The 15,377-nt window shown below is 43.7% G+C and overlaps 1 protein-coding gene across 5 annotated transcripts in view; it reads left to right on the plus strand.

Annotated features, from left to right (window-relative positions):
• LOC146855822 (death-associated protein kinase dapk-1-like) overlaps nucleotides 1-15,377 on the plus strand; it is a 304,196-nt gene that overhangs the window by 119,110 nt on the left and 169,709 nt on the right. For 4 of the 5 annotated variants that reach the window (XM_085653757.1, XM_085653759.1, XM_085653762.1 and 1 more), the window contains exons 4-6: nucleotides 1,706-1,810; nucleotides 13,490-13,585; nucleotides 14,912-15,010. In XM_085653757.1, coding sequence (XP_085509883.1) covers nucleotides 1,706-1,810; nucleotides 13,490-13,585; nucleotides 14,912-15,010 — 300 coding nt within the window. The remainder of the gene's footprint in view (nucleotides 1-1,705; nucleotides 1,811-13,489; nucleotides 13,586-14,911; nucleotides 15,011-15,377) is intronic. The other variant, XM_085653760.1, reaches the window with a different exon arrangement.

Below are 15,377 nucleotides of genomic sequence, written 5' to 3' on the forward strand. Positions count from 1 at the left end.
TGTTAAGGATACAAATTAAACATTCAAAGCCTCTCAACCTTAAGAATAGCCAACACTTTCCATGCATCCATGAACTGTTTACGTTCTTTGTTAACATTTGGTGTAGTCACACATCCTACGTTATACTGTGGTGATGTGTCCTCACAACGACTCCACCTCCTTGTGTGTTTGTTTGAGTTGTGCTCTTGGTCTAGTATTTTAAACAATATTACGAATTATGACTCATGCCACAAGTCCAGTAGGACAAGCAGCAGTGCACTCAGAGTGCCACTGTGGGTGTAACCTCCAACTCTAGTAGGCATTCTGTAGACCATTCCCTTAATGCTGGTCTGCCTGGCAAGACAACATGTACAATATTTTAGGGGTAACAGCATCACTGAAATGTTACAAAGATACCACTTCATCAATGGAATGAAACGTGAAACTTATTATATGATATGGAGCAATCTGATGCCAAAGTATAGGGGTCCCAGGTTAGACAATTGGCTTTTTTCTTAATTCTGCTGGCTACAAATCTACATTACTCCCCCGGTATCATTTACATCGAACCTGCACATGGGATTAAAAGGGACATTGAATAGCCACTTTTGTTGTGCTTGGCATTTTGTCGTAAGCTGGAGAAATTGGTATGCAGGAATGGGAATTACTATCTGAGGCAGGATGGTGGAGATACTGATGAAAGTCCATTAATTTCAGAAACATTCCTGTGGGTCTAACTGACCCCTAAAGCAACAAATGCTGCTGTTATTAATGGTTGTAATCGAACAGGTCTCAACTTTGGCAGATGGTCAGGGCAGAAATGCAGTATAGCGTGGTAGAGTCTGGAAAGGTATTCCGAAGTCTAAGGCCCAAGATGCTCATTCATGCAACTTTCACTAAGAGGGTTGCTTTCCTACTCCAGCTAGTATGAGTAGCTCTCCTGTGTCCAGAGACACCTAACTACTCCATTAACTTGAGAAATATGTCCCAGTGTACACAACAAAGGGCTTTATGAGTTTATAGTAACACATGCATGTCCCACCGGCTTTCTACTTCACAGACACCATGAGATCTCAGGGGTGAGCGAGAGACAGACACATTTGAAGGAAAATTTATGATACACTGGGATTCTTACAGTCTCTCTTAAGACCTTTCCCCAGCCCCATAATGTAGTATCTGGTTTACATTTGTAATTGGGTAACCTTTTATGCACCTGTGCAACATTAGCTGGGCTCCCATTCATACAATACTTACTTAAACAATTAAACAATACTATGTCAATACTACATGTATAAAGAATTTACAGACACACAGGTAGTCCACCACATAGCTGGCACTGAGGTTTCTATTTATAAAGACATCCACTTCAAGTGGCCATTTGGTGACTGTGGGCCCTCGAATTCGATGAGCTCTGCTCTTAGTGCAGATCTACAAAACCATAAACCAGTTCATTTTCCAAATTTGTGTCTGGCACCTTTCACACAATTAAATTGCCATAGAAAAGCCATTAGGATTAATGATCAGTGGATGTGTACATGGTGCCATGGGGTGCTTAAGAGCATTGCTTGGAATATTTGTATTCACTGAGGTTCAGGTCCACACTTCATATATGACTATATGACTGGGAACCAAATGCTGTATCCGCTGCCGTGGCTGAACAATCATTTTGCTTTTTTTAGCCTGTTTATCATGCTCACGCTATGCTGTTTGTATGCTTCCTTCTTAGAGTGGTCTCACTCCTCTGCACTTTGCGGCCTATGGAGGAAGCAGGGTGATCCTGCAGGAGCTATTGGAACGAAGACCAGACTGCATCAACCTGTTGAGCTACAAGGTGAGATACAGCGTTGATGTTCATAGACAAATAACAAAGATGTTAATAAGCGAGAAATGGCACAGGAGGTTGTTTCAGGGCAAGGGCTTTATGAAGGGGAGTATCCTCACCCACGGTGATGTTAGGAGGAAGATATGAAAATGAGTGAGATGGGTGTATGGCCAGCCGGAGGAGGGAGAATAGCAGAGGAGACACTAATGGTTCAAAAGAGGCTGACTCGAAGACACATCTGAAACCAGAGGCAGAAGTAAGGCTGGAAGTGGGTCTTTAAATAACGGTTTGATTAATTAAAGTTTACTCATGGATACTGGTGAAAAGTTATCCGATGAAAGATAGTTTTTAATACACCTGTTTGATGGCTGAAGCAGAGAAGAGGCAATGATTATCATCAGGGGTTCTCTTTAACTGTCTCATTCCAAGTGTCTGAACTCCCTGTCTTTCCTCTAGGATACTGGTTTGCTTCCTTAACTGGCTGCTGTCTCTCGGTAGCTGTCTCTTACTGGGTGTTCACTTCAGTATCTGGCTCTCTGCTCTTCTGTCTCTTTGTAAGTGTTCTATATAACCACTTTCTTTTTTAATGTTCTCTCTTTGAATATTGAATTACCTCATCGACACCATTGTCTTCCTCAGGATCTCTGCCGGTGAACCTGTAATGATCTTTATGTAGTGAACCTTAAAGCAAACCTAGTCATTGCTTCTTTGTACTGTGAGTTCACAGCCATTGCACAGTCTATATCGGACACAACCGTAAAGTCAAACCGAAAGATCCCAACTTCATGAGTAGGATGAGCCAGTAAAGGGTAAGTGTGTCATAACAGTTTTAGATTCTTTGGGTGAGAAAGGAGAGGTATCTGCACTAGGAAAATCGATCTTTGTACTCCTTCTCTCTGTTGGCCACCTTTGGCCACCTTTGGTTTCACAGGAGGAGTAGAAGTTAAATTACTCACAACTACAGGGTTTGTATCCAAGGGAGTGTCACTGAACAGACACTTTGAAGGCAATTTTCCAGAGATTTTAAGCTTCCACTTCCTATGTATTGTAGTAATAGAGAGACTGCAGCTCTACTAGGTAACAGCTTCCTCTATGGGCTAGTCAAAGAGAATGTGGTTTGCTTTCTGCTCTCATGATGTTTCTGATCAACTCACAAATCCCCTCTGTCCCTTCTGACCGAATGTTGAGAGATTTGCTCAGTAGCCTTAAAATAGACCACTACGACAGGCATTCACCAAGGGTTCTCTTCCTCTGGCCCAAATAGAGGACTTCTGCACCTGGTTATCTGAGAGAGAAACTGTTCAAAAGAGAGGGAAAGGGAAGTAGAATAACATCCCCATTGCAAAGTACTGTTGTGGGTGAGGCAGTGTTTAAGACACTGGCCTGCTTTGGAGGGAAGAGGGGTGTAAACAAATTCTAGCCGCTCTGACATGTAGAACATCACTAAACATCTTGTAGCACTGTAGGTAGCATTGAATTTGAGTTTACACACATTCTATTTTTTATGCAGAGTTCTACATTGTTAACAGAATTTTGTTGTGGTTGGAGTGATTAAACATTTCGGAACTACTTGAGAGTGTTAATTATGTGGGCTCCATCTTGTAGGGAGGTTATCAGGACACAATGGCTGAATTTGTAAAGCACAATGTGCTCAGTACCTGTTAGCTAGATTGATAGGATTTGTGCCTTCATAGCATTTGCTTGATTTCTGTGTTTGTCTTGTGGTAGTCGGTAGTAAGCTTAAGCGCTAGTCACTTGATTTTGAGTTTAAGAGTGAGGTTTGCCTATTGCCTGGACTTTGCTATTATGTCTGTGCAGCATCTGGTAGAGTAATTGTGTCCTATGGTATGTTATGTAGTAATGAAAGTGTGTCGTATCTTCTAGTGTGTTTAATTGTGCTTTAAAAGGATTGGACTGGCAGTGCTTTGTCTATGTGGCATTATCATTGTGCTTATTATGTGACTGTATTGAATAGTCCGAGTTGTGTATTGTGTTTGAGTTTCGTGCGGAAGGGAAGCAGCCCATTACCATATCTGTCTTTTTTGTGCTGGTTGATTATGTGGAAGATGGCTTTTTTTAGGTCTCGCGAGCCAAAGGCTCGAAGAGACATTTTATATGTGGGATTTTCAAAGTGCTACCCACACTTTTGGCTGGCCTAAACCTTGAGTGCACGAGATCACATGCACGTGCAAAGCTGCTCCTCTGCTAATTGCATTCCCCCCTCCCTTCTCACCCAGTCCTTTGATGCTCTGCTCGATTACTTTCACTTTCGCCGCTTTGTCCCCCTCCCTTCTCTCCCCACCTCTTCGCAGAGACGGAGGAGACAGAGCTTGCTCCTCGGATTGCCCTTCCCCCTCTCTTCTCTCCCCACCTCTTTGCAGAGACGGAGGAGACAGATGTATCTCTTCCTCTCAACCCATATCTACCTCTCTTAAACCCGCATTCTCTGCTCACAGTATACCTGTCTCTCTACCCATCGCTTTCTATACTCACACTCTATTCCTCTCTGTACCTCTAGCTCTAAACCTCTCTCTCCAGCTTTCTCTCTATCCCTCTCTTAAACCCTCTTTCTCTGCTCACAGTATACCTGTCTCTCTACCCATCGCTCTCTATATTCACACTCTATTCCTCTCTGTACCTCTAGCTCTAAACCTCTCACTCCAGCTTTCTCTCTATCCCTCTCTTAAACCCTCTTTCTCTACACCTCTTAACCCTGTCATCATGCCAGCTGCAGTTATATAAAACATCCTGTAAAACATCACACCTCCTCTAGGTCAACCAAAAGGGTGTCTACATCTCTCTGTATCAGCAGGAGTTAATCAATGGAAATACGTTAAAATATTTTATCTAGGGGACGAGTCTCAAATATTGTTTATTATTTGCCAGGAGGGGTATGTCAAGGGGGGAGTGGACACGCAAGAATGTACCCATGTTCTGCCGGGTAACTGGAAAGAGGCTCTTGCCAGGGGTGAGACGGAGAAGACAGAGCCTGCTCCTCGGATTGACTCCCCCCTCCCTTCTCTCCTGCCAACTGCAGTTATATAAAACATCCTGTAAAACAGCACCCCTCCTCTAGGTCAGCCAAAAGGGTGTCTACATCTCTCTGTATCAGCAGGAGTTAATCAATGGAAATACGTTACAATATTTTATCTAGGGAACGTGTCTCAAATATTATTTATTATTTGGCAGGAGGGGTATGCCATGGGGTGAGTGGACACGCATGAATGTACCCATGTTCTGCAGGGTAACTGGAAAGAGGCTCTTGCCAGGGGTGAAAGACGTGAGTGCTGCAGGGCACACTGGCCACAGCTGACGGACCCCTGTGCTGATAAGAGATCGCATTGAAGCAAGGCTGACATGCAGGCCCTGCTAAGAAACTTTAGCCGTGAACAGTGACATATACACAGCCATAAATAAGTGCCAAGGCAATCGGCCAGCTTTCACTTTCGCCGCTTTGTCCCCCTCCCTTCTCTCCCCACCTCTTCGCAGAGACGGAGGAGACAGAGCCTGCTCCTCGGATTGCCCTCCCCCTCCCTTCTCTCCCCACCTCTTTGCAGAGACGGAGGAGATAGATGTATCTCTTCCTCTCAACCCATATCTACCTCTCTTAAACCCACATTCTCTGCTCACAGTATACCTGTCTCTCTACCCATCGCTTTCTATACTCACACTCTATTCCTCTCTGTACCTCTAGCTCTAAACCTCTCTCTCCAGCTTTCTCTCTATCCCTCTCTTAAACCCTCTTTCTCTGCTCACAGTATACCTGTCTCTCTACCCATCGCTCTCTATATTCACACTCTATTCCTCTCTGTACCTCTAGCTCTAAACCTCTCACTCCAGCTTTCTCTCTATCCCTCTCTTAAACCCTCTTTCTCTACACCTCTTAACCCTGTCATCATGCCAGCTGCAGTTATATAAAACATCCTGTAAAACATCACACCTCGTCTAGGTCAGCCAAAAGGGTATCTACATCTCTATGTATCAGCAGGAGTTAATCAATGGAAATACGTTAAAATATTTTATCTAGGGGACGTGTCTCAAATATTGTTTATTATTTGCCAGGAGGGGTATGTCATGGGGGGAGTGGACACGCAAGAATGTACCCATGTTCTGCCGGGTAACTGGAAAGAGGCTCTTGCCAGGGGTGAGACGGAGAAGAGAGAGCCTGCTCCTCGGATTGACTCCCCCTCCCTTCTCTCCTGCCAGCTGCAGTTATATAAAACATCCTGTAAAACAGCACCCCTCCTCTAGGTCAGCCAAAAGGGTGTCTACATCTCTCTGTATCAGCAGGAGTTAATCAATGGAAATACGTTACAATATTTTATCTAGGGAACGTGTCTCAAATATTATTTATTATTTGGCAGGAGGGGTATGTCATGGGGTGAGTGGACACGCATGAATGTACCCATGTTCTGCAGGGTGACTGGAAAGAGGCTCTTGCCAGGGGTGAAAGACGTGAGTGCTGCAGGGCACACTGGCCACAGCTGACGGACCCCTGTGCTGATAAGAGATCGCATTGAAGCAAGGCCGACATGCAGGCCCTGCTAAGAAACTTTAGCCGTGAACAGTGACATATACACAGCCATAAATAAGTGCCAAGGCAATCGGCCAGCTGACCTTTGCTAATTTTCGCCGCTGCCTCCCTTCCTCCACAACCACCCCCCACACCCCAAACCCCATTGCTTCTTTATGAAGCCTCTGTCTGGATAGATCTCTCACGGAGTCTGCCATTTACAATAAAAAAATATTTAGTTACAATAACATTTGGGTAAACTGTCCAAGAAACATAGAGGCGTGTCAAAATACGCAGAGACAGAGGAGAGAGCCATCCTGCATGCTTAATGCTTTGGCAGGCATCAGTTTCCAACTTGATGCAAACTTCACTCAACTGCACACACACACACACACACACACTCACACACTCACACATTCACACACACGCATTCATTTCTACTTTTATTTGTTCTGCAAAGAAAGTTTAGCCGTGAGTAGCTAGATATACACAGGCATACATCAGTGCCAAGGCAATCGGCCAGCTGCCCCGTGATACTTTTCTCAGCTGCCTTCCGTCCTCCACAACCATCACCCCCCACCACCCCCAAAACCCCATTGCTCTCTGCCTCAATGTAACAAGCATTTGCAATGCAATAGGTCTCGCATTACGCGAGTATGCGCTATTGACATTGCAAATAACAATGCCTTTTATTTTTGTTTTCGTTTCTAAAACAAATAAAAGGCATTGTCATTTACAATGCCAATAGCTTAAACTCGCGTAAATGGGAGACCTATTGCATTGCAAATGCTTGTTATTTTTAGTCATGTGTGCTCAACTTTGTTGTGTTGTTGCTAAAACAAACTTTCAGTGCTTTTCTTTTTCTCATGTCCAGCATTGTCATTGTATTTAGTGCTGTTAGAAGGTAACACACTGACTACCATGCTCGTGGAAATTAGTGCTGTAACGTGGCTAGAAACATTTCTACATGCCCTAGTTCAACTTCCACAACAACCAAGTTGGAAGGTTCCAGAGAGCCTTATCAAGGATAGGTTTATTATACCCTTACTTCACCTTTCGGTAACTTTGACCTAGCTAAACGTGTTGTCTTAGGGAGGGTCACGGATGGCGAGGATTTAACAATTCATAAAATGATACAGTTGGTTAAATAAAGAATGCAAAGTTTCAACCATATTCAAACAACATTGGCAAAGCTAAAAGGATCCTTGAAACCTATTGGATCTGCCAATGTCTTTTGTTTATGATTAACAGCATCAACAAAAATGCTAATGCTGTACAGCACGAATAAAAGGGGAAAAAATGTGTGATTTTGTAGGTGTGCAGGTGTGTGATGTGAGAGCCATTTTTTTTTTATTTACCGATCTGAAATGTATCGATAAGTTTAAAAAACAAATCTAAAAGTAGCATGAAAGCACATTTAGTTATAAAACGGAAGAACCAGCACCAATTTTCTGCCTGACCATGCAAAAAAACATAGATAAAAAACATAAAATACGGCCACGGGAGGACAAATGGTTTGGAGTGCGGCGTGGAGTTATTGGAGGAGTGAGTCAGGGTAGCAGGTGGGGTGGATGGAGGGAAAAAATGCACACTAGAGAAGGGAAAAAAAATAATCAAAACAACAAAAGAGTGTATCCTTGAAAAGGAGAAATATATCAGGAAGGAAAGAGTCACTTCAAAGTGGTAAAAGAACCCTCACTCACCAACCTGGTTGGTGACATGCTTCATCATAGGGTCCCCACCAGAGATGCCGAATGCATCTCTGGTGTGCTACAACGCTTTACTATAGCGGAGCTTGTTTAATTAAAGGGGTCGTGAATCAAGTATGATAAGTGCAGGGATGGTTAATTTAAAAAGAGGGGCCTTTATCCTCCAAAGAGTTTTTATTGACGGAAATAAAGGCGCCAATTTAAAAACAAGTGAAATGGATGTCCCCATCTGGAATTAAATTGACCAGATACATCCTAGAAATAAACAAGTGGTCAACATGTTTCAGCTTCTATTACATAATTTGGTGAAGCTTTCGTCAGGACCAAGGGAACACCACGGCGGTATAAGCACGCTAAGGCTTACCCAACCTGTGGTGTATCAGTATACCATAACTCATGGTTGTGTGGAAACCTTCAAGAATTTTCTTGAAAGCCCAAGGAGTATCGTGATTCTGAAGACTCCGCTCCTTAGGTACTGCCGGGTAGCGGGAGCCTCATTCAAATTTAGCAGAGGGTCAACCGCCGGCCATTGAACCTAGTGCATCCCAGCAGGCCTGGAGAAGGGAGCCATAAGGACAACAGGGAAGATGCACATGAGAGAGAATAACATGGAGGCAAAGAAAGAAGCACATGAGTGTGAGCAACACAGATCACAGGGTAGAGAAGCACACAGATGAGAGAGAGCAACATGGAGTGCGGGGCAGAGAAGCACACAAGGTAGAAAGCTGGAAAATAAGTTCACTCTAAGAAAAAAGAAAACAAATAATTTCCTAAAAGTGAGCAGTGAAATGACACAAAGATGCTGTGCTCCAGAGGATCAAAAAACACAAGATGGACAAGGCAAGCCATTGAATAAGAAGCAAACAAATGAGTGTCAATAAGCCAAGCAAAGGTAAGCAATTGGTAGGCTTAGCATCTAACATAAATTCTTGGTAAGGTGACAATTGGACTTTTGCCCGGGCCTAAAAATGATCTAACAAGAAGTCTGAAGAAGGTCGATAAAAAGGGGCCCCACACATTTTGATGAAAGGCAGTAAGTGTTATCATGGAAGTCTTTGAAAATCAATGTGATTTAATGGAAAATGGTGCATTAGAAAAGGGTCTTTTTAGTGGAACCCGACATGTGGTTTGATTGTACTTGGTAGTATTTTCCCCGGTAAACAAAGTTGCCTTTGGGCTTAGACATTTTTATGGAGCTCAGTCATGTTTAGTGGTGTTTGTTTCAAGACTGTGGTTAGTCTGTGGAGGCGAGGGTGTGCCCACATAAAAAATACAGGACTGAAACACTTTCAAGGCCCAGTTGTCTCATCTTCAGGTGCTAGAGCTTCATTCATAACCGGTGAAGGGTCTTTTGAAGTTTGATTGTTGAACAAGGGTTTCAGGAGCTTCATATTGAGATCTGTTTGATACCACTTTTTTCCAGGTTCCTGTCAGGATTTCAGCCATATCTACTGTCCTCCTTGGTCAGTGTCATGGCTCTTCCCCGCCCAGCTCCACCGTTAAAGCTCTGGCCTTGAGCCCATTCCAGGTAGGTGTTTGAGGCCCTCCTCCACCCACAGGCTGTTGCCTGCACATCCCTGGTGGTCTAGTGGAAGAGCACCCTACTCTTGTACTATTCCGCTCTTTCCTGTTGTCCTTGCTTTTTTGCTGTCTGCCCTTTCTCTTGTCTGCCTCTTTTGTGTGCCTTTTGTCTCTGTTTCTCTTTTGTGCCTCTTTCTATTGTGTGCCTTTTTCTCCCTTTTCCCTTTTTCTTTTGATCCTTTTTTCTGTGCCTCTTTTTCTGTTTTGTGCCTCTTTTTCTTTTGTGCCTTTTTCTCTCTTTTCTCTTTTTCTTTTGTGCTTTTTTTCTGTGCCTCATTGCTCCCTACCTCTCTCCCGCTTCCCGCGCTCCCTGCCGCTGCTGGCCTTGCGGCCCCTCCCGCCCAGCATGTTGCTCCAGCCTCCCACCCCTTCACCCACCTCCGGAACCCTGCAGCAACCCCCAGCCCACCAGATGCCACCGCACACAAACCACTGAACTGCATCCTCCTCAACGTACGCTCCCTGCACTGACATGCTGTAGAATTCTGGGACCTCCTCTACACTCACACGCCTGATGTCACCTTCTTAACAGAGACCTGGTCCAACACCAGCTCCACACCCAACATCTCAACCGCAATCCCTGACGGATGCAAGATCCTGAGAAAAGACTGCCCCAACCGCCCAGGAGGAGGCCTCGCCATCATCCACAAAGGCTCCCTCCGATTGACAACCACCAACTCAGACGATGCCTTGCGCCTCATGGAACACATCCACTTCCAGAACGACGCTCTGCGAAACACTCGCCTACAGACCACCTGGACGCCGCACTCCCTTCCCCAACGTCATCGCTGTCCTCATCGCACCCCACGCCCTCGCCTCCACAGACTACATACTACTCAGAGACCTGAACTTCCACGTGGACAACTACAGCGACCCCAAAACCAGCACCTTCCTAGAGAACAACAAAGCCTTCGAAGAACACCTCACCGCCACCCTCACCTGCACTCCACTCCCAATTACGATAGATGCCAACACAGTGGCAAACAACCTCCACCAATGGATCGCCAACTGTGCCAACACTCTTGCCCCCCTCCAGAACACCACGAGGCAACACAACAAGAAAGCTAACTGGTTCATCACGACCCTCCAAGAATCCAAGCGCTCCTGCCGACGACTGGGAAAGACGTGGAGAAACAGCAAAATGCTCCTACAAAACAGCCATTACAGCACACCACCAACTCATCAAATCCACAAAGAAGAACTTTCTCCAAGACAGAATCCTCTCCAATGCCCACAACTCCAAGGAACTCTTCGCCATCATACTGGAATTCGCCAAACCCAGCAGTGAAACAACCAATGTCAATCCCTCCCAAGACCTCTGCAACAAACTCCGCTCCTTCTTTCACCTCAAGATCAAGACGCTCTACGACAACTTCAACGACCAAGACCCATGCACCTCCCCAACCCCCACCCCCGACGCCACACAACAGACCCTTCTCACTGTGCCAAAGTCATCCCCCTCCTAAAGAAGCCCTCCGCAGACTTGAAGGCCCGCAAGAACTTCAGTCCCATCTCACTGCTTCCATCTGAAGTCAAAGTCGTTGAAAAGGCCGTCAACACCCAGCTATCACACTTCATAGAAAACAACAACATCCTTGAGAAGTGACTGACCAAGTACAGTGATCCATTTTGATGAAACATTTTCGTATAACTAATTTTGGAAAATCCAGCACTGGGGCAGGGCCTGGGTGGGCGGGGAACTGTGAGGGTTTTAGCCCACAACTACGGTCCTAGATCAATTGTTGGCAAAACTTGTCTGAGAACAATTAAAGTAAAAGGAGTTTCGAAATGGTTAGCACTGAAGTAAGGACTTAAGCTTACTGTTCCTTATCCTAGCATCTACTCATCTCGTATATCGAATTTTGGATCCATGTCATCACCTCTACAGTTGGGTAATTGTGCCAAAAAAGAAAGTGAAATTGCGCTTAGAGACGCGTTGTTGCGTAGTGTTGCAAAAGCAAATATATCAAGTCAGAGCTTTCCTGCAGTAGCCAAAGTATTATTTAAAAAATAAATAAATCTGGCCTTCTAATTCGCTGAGTATGATTTTTCTTCCATTAGCCATTTTGGTATCTAAGTACGGAGTGATCTGATTGCCTATGAAGAAAACCTGGCAGCCTCCTTTACAGGACTCGATACTAGGCTCCCGTGTCCTGAAAACGTTTTTTAAAAAGGGCATAAAAGGGCAGTGTAGAGTGACCCTGACACCAAGGTACTTGTAGAAGGGACTCTCAGGGACCCTCTCCACAAGAAATGAAAGTAAAAAAATAAAATAAACATTCAGGGTGCAGGTACTGCTGTACTCCTGCACTTCCCTGCATGGCTGTGTCGTCAGGTATTGCTGTACCCCAGCGGGAGCTGCTGCACAAGTGACCACCCCCATGGTACTGCAATACCATACAAGCTTCCTCGAGGAAGCTTGCATGGTACAATGGCACCGTGGGGTGAAAGGTTGCATGTTGGGAACCGCAGGACTACCACTGTACCTGAAAAATAAATTTGGGGAAAAAAGGAGATGAAATTTCTGTTTGGGCGCTTGTGGGGGACTGAGTGCAGAGCCTGGCCAGAGGTATGTTTAATATATGCTGAGTGTCAATCGGAATACTGGTCAGGTTGTCAAGTACCGCTCATGATGGACGATGAGGGGAGAAGATGGACATGTCTGTACATGCATGAAATTACTAGCTGGGGTTGCATCATGCATGTAAACTGTAAGCAAATTAATTGCTTGTTTTCCCTCCTGTCTATACAGTGTAAAAACAATATAGTTTCACTTGGAAAAAAAACAAGGGCAACCACATTTGCTTCCAGGGCTATGTTATTTCCATGTTGTGTACCCACATGAGTAGACACAGTAACTCTATGCTATGTGAGACTCTGGTTTTATTTGTGATGTCATCAGTTTGATGTCATCAATGATGTTATTTAACATGTAAAGAGAAATGTAATATGTGAGGTCCTAAGCATTGCATTGCAGGGGTAAGTTAAAGTTTGCTCAGTAAACTATAATTTATGAATTTAGTATGTATTTCGTTTTCAAATGTTAGTGTTTATCTCAATTCAACACCTACCTACAATGTCTCTTTAATATATATATCCTCTGACATTTTGATGTTCAGGATGCCGTTCCCAACGGGTCGGGCCTGTCCGCGACCCTCAATCGTTCAATATTTCACAAGAACACGCTTGCCAGCCTCCAGCAGCGCAAAGACAGGCCAAGAGCCGATCATCAGTGACAGCATTTTTAATTCCAGCAGTTAATACACCATGAAGCATTTTGACTCCTTGTTAGTCTTAATCATATGCAAATGGGAAATGGGCAGTCGCTCGTTCTTTTAAAACCAAATGTACAAACACAGAAGAATGACTTGTGACAGATTGTAATTAAATCCAGGACCACATTGTCCATAATGCATAGCTACAATTTACTTAAAATACGTGTCCTTCAAACTTGTGTCAGTGGAAAGTTATTTTTGAAAATATTGTGTCATCCTTATGCCTCAAAAGGATTAAATTCTATGTTGTGCTGGATGGCATGGTATGTCATATTCATCACATACCATGCTGTCCAGCACAACATGGAATTTAATCCTATTTCCCCTTTGCCCCTTGGGTTCTATTTGTCCTCCTGTTTTCTCTTGGAGATCTATTGATAGTCGAAGGGAGAAATGGGACAATCATGATATTAATGGCATTCCTGTACAGTTTGTGAGTCATTCGTGACCGCTCCACACCTACCAGATCATAAGGATTTGTGGCCCTTTGGTCTCTACAGTACATGCGCACAGCTTTGTAGAATGCAAGAGTATACCACTATCCCTTCAAACAGATCAAGAAGCAGTATGTTTGGACTTGTTTTAACACTATCTGCTATTGTTTATCCAGGGTTTCTCTCTTTTGCATGAAGCAGTCCGCGGAAGAGTGGTGGAGGCAGTGAAATTCCTGTTGGAAAAAGGTGCCAATCCCAATTTAAAAGACCAGGTAAGATATCTTTTGGAAGGCTGGCAGTCCCGGTAGAATCTGCTCTATGTATTGACATCCATAGTGAGAACATAAAAGACTACAGGCTCGCCTTTTACTCCCATTTTCTTCCATGTTGTAGGACCTGGAGACCCCACTTAGACCCATGTTCTTACCGGGGCAGAATCTCAACTGGTAATTCTCCTGTTGATAAATACTGTACCACATTTGCTGTATTTACCAGGTGTTAAATTATATTCTGAGTTTTGGATCTCGAAATGGGGTAACTAGCTGATAAAGCGTTTTGCTTCGTCCCGAAATACCGAAACTCAGATATCATGCAATTAACCTACATGATTCGAGACAGGTTTACCTTTAGAAAATTGTGTGGGGAAGACATCTTTTCTGTTTGTGCCCCTGTAATGGTCCCGATTTAAATGAAAGCTTGTATTTGCAGGTGCATTATGATTAGCACAGAGCTTGAAATGAGCAATTTAGACTTCAGCTGTGTGCTTCAGTTATTTTAGCTCCCAGGAACATATTGGCTTTAAGATAGCTCACCAAGTTGAGTTACAGATTTCAGTGCCTAAAGGGGTGGCTTAGCCTTTTATAATACTGAAGTAAATACCATGAATATATTTTTCTGTTGAATAAGCTTAATTGTAAATAAAACATTCAGTGTCAAGTGTTTTGGTTTTACATTTTACTGCATGTATTTTAAAGGGTGCTTTTACATCGTGATTCGCCATGAGTCGCAAAGTGTATTTTGTGAGTTGAAAAGACCATTCTGACTCGCAAAGTACACTTTGTCCATTACAACACACAGTTTTCTTGTTACAAAACCTGTGATTTTACAAATTACAGGCTTTGCAACTACAAAATAGTTTTGTACATCTGTTCCTATGTATTTTTTATTGCAAGAAAGGAGAGAGAGTTCAGGGGAGCAGTTGAAGATGCCTATTCTTGCATAGAGTGGATTTAAGAACTGATATGAAGCAGATGAACAGCACACGTCCCTCTCGCCCATAGACACATTGACAAACTTCCTTTTCTGTGACCCTCATCTACAACTGAAATATTGCTAATTTACTGCTGCTCCACACTTCATCATTAAAAATTATAGTATACCTGGTCCATAACCTTTTTTTTTTATCTTTCACCTCTAGATTTCTCTTCCAACCTCTCTGTAATGGTCCTTACCCTTCCTCTCATATCCCCTCTTCAACCATTTATTAATTGTTATTAGTGACTTTGAAGCAGCCTTAGAGTGTTCATTATCAGTGTACAAGCAACCAGCACAACTTGAGGTCTTTTAGAAATTCAAATTTCTCTGCATCTCCTTCCCAGGATGGACTCACTCCACTGCACATGGCTGTGTCTCAGGGATCACAACTCATCTGTCGACACTTGATAGCTCATGGAGCTGATGTAAAGATGAGGAACAAGGTGAGTCTTCTCACTGGCCCAACCTGACACTAAGAAGTAGGTAGCGGGTGTGGAGGAGGAGAGCTTCTGTGGGTCACATGGCATCATAAGGGCTAAACAAAAGTGAATCCCTTATGGTGTACAAAAGTTCAAAATACCTTAAATGTATTTCTAGCAGATTTCCAGGATTCTGTATCCCTTTCCCCTTCCACTTGACCTGTTAGGGAAGGAAGAGGATCAATTCTGTTTCAAGGCATATGAACATATATAGGTTTTACTGCCATCAAATGTAATAGTCATACATGCCTTGCAAACATCTGCCTGTATGGTAGATTATCTTTGGACATTAATAGACTCTAGTGGTAGAAATGTATTGACTATCTGCCTG

Source organism: Triturus cristatus, chromosome 4_1 (assembly GCF_964204655.1).
Source record: "Triturus cristatus chromosome 4_1, aTriCri1.1, whole genome shotgun sequence".
Taxonomy (NCBI): domain Eukaryota; kingdom Metazoa; phylum Chordata; class Amphibia; order Caudata; family Salamandridae; genus Triturus; species Triturus cristatus.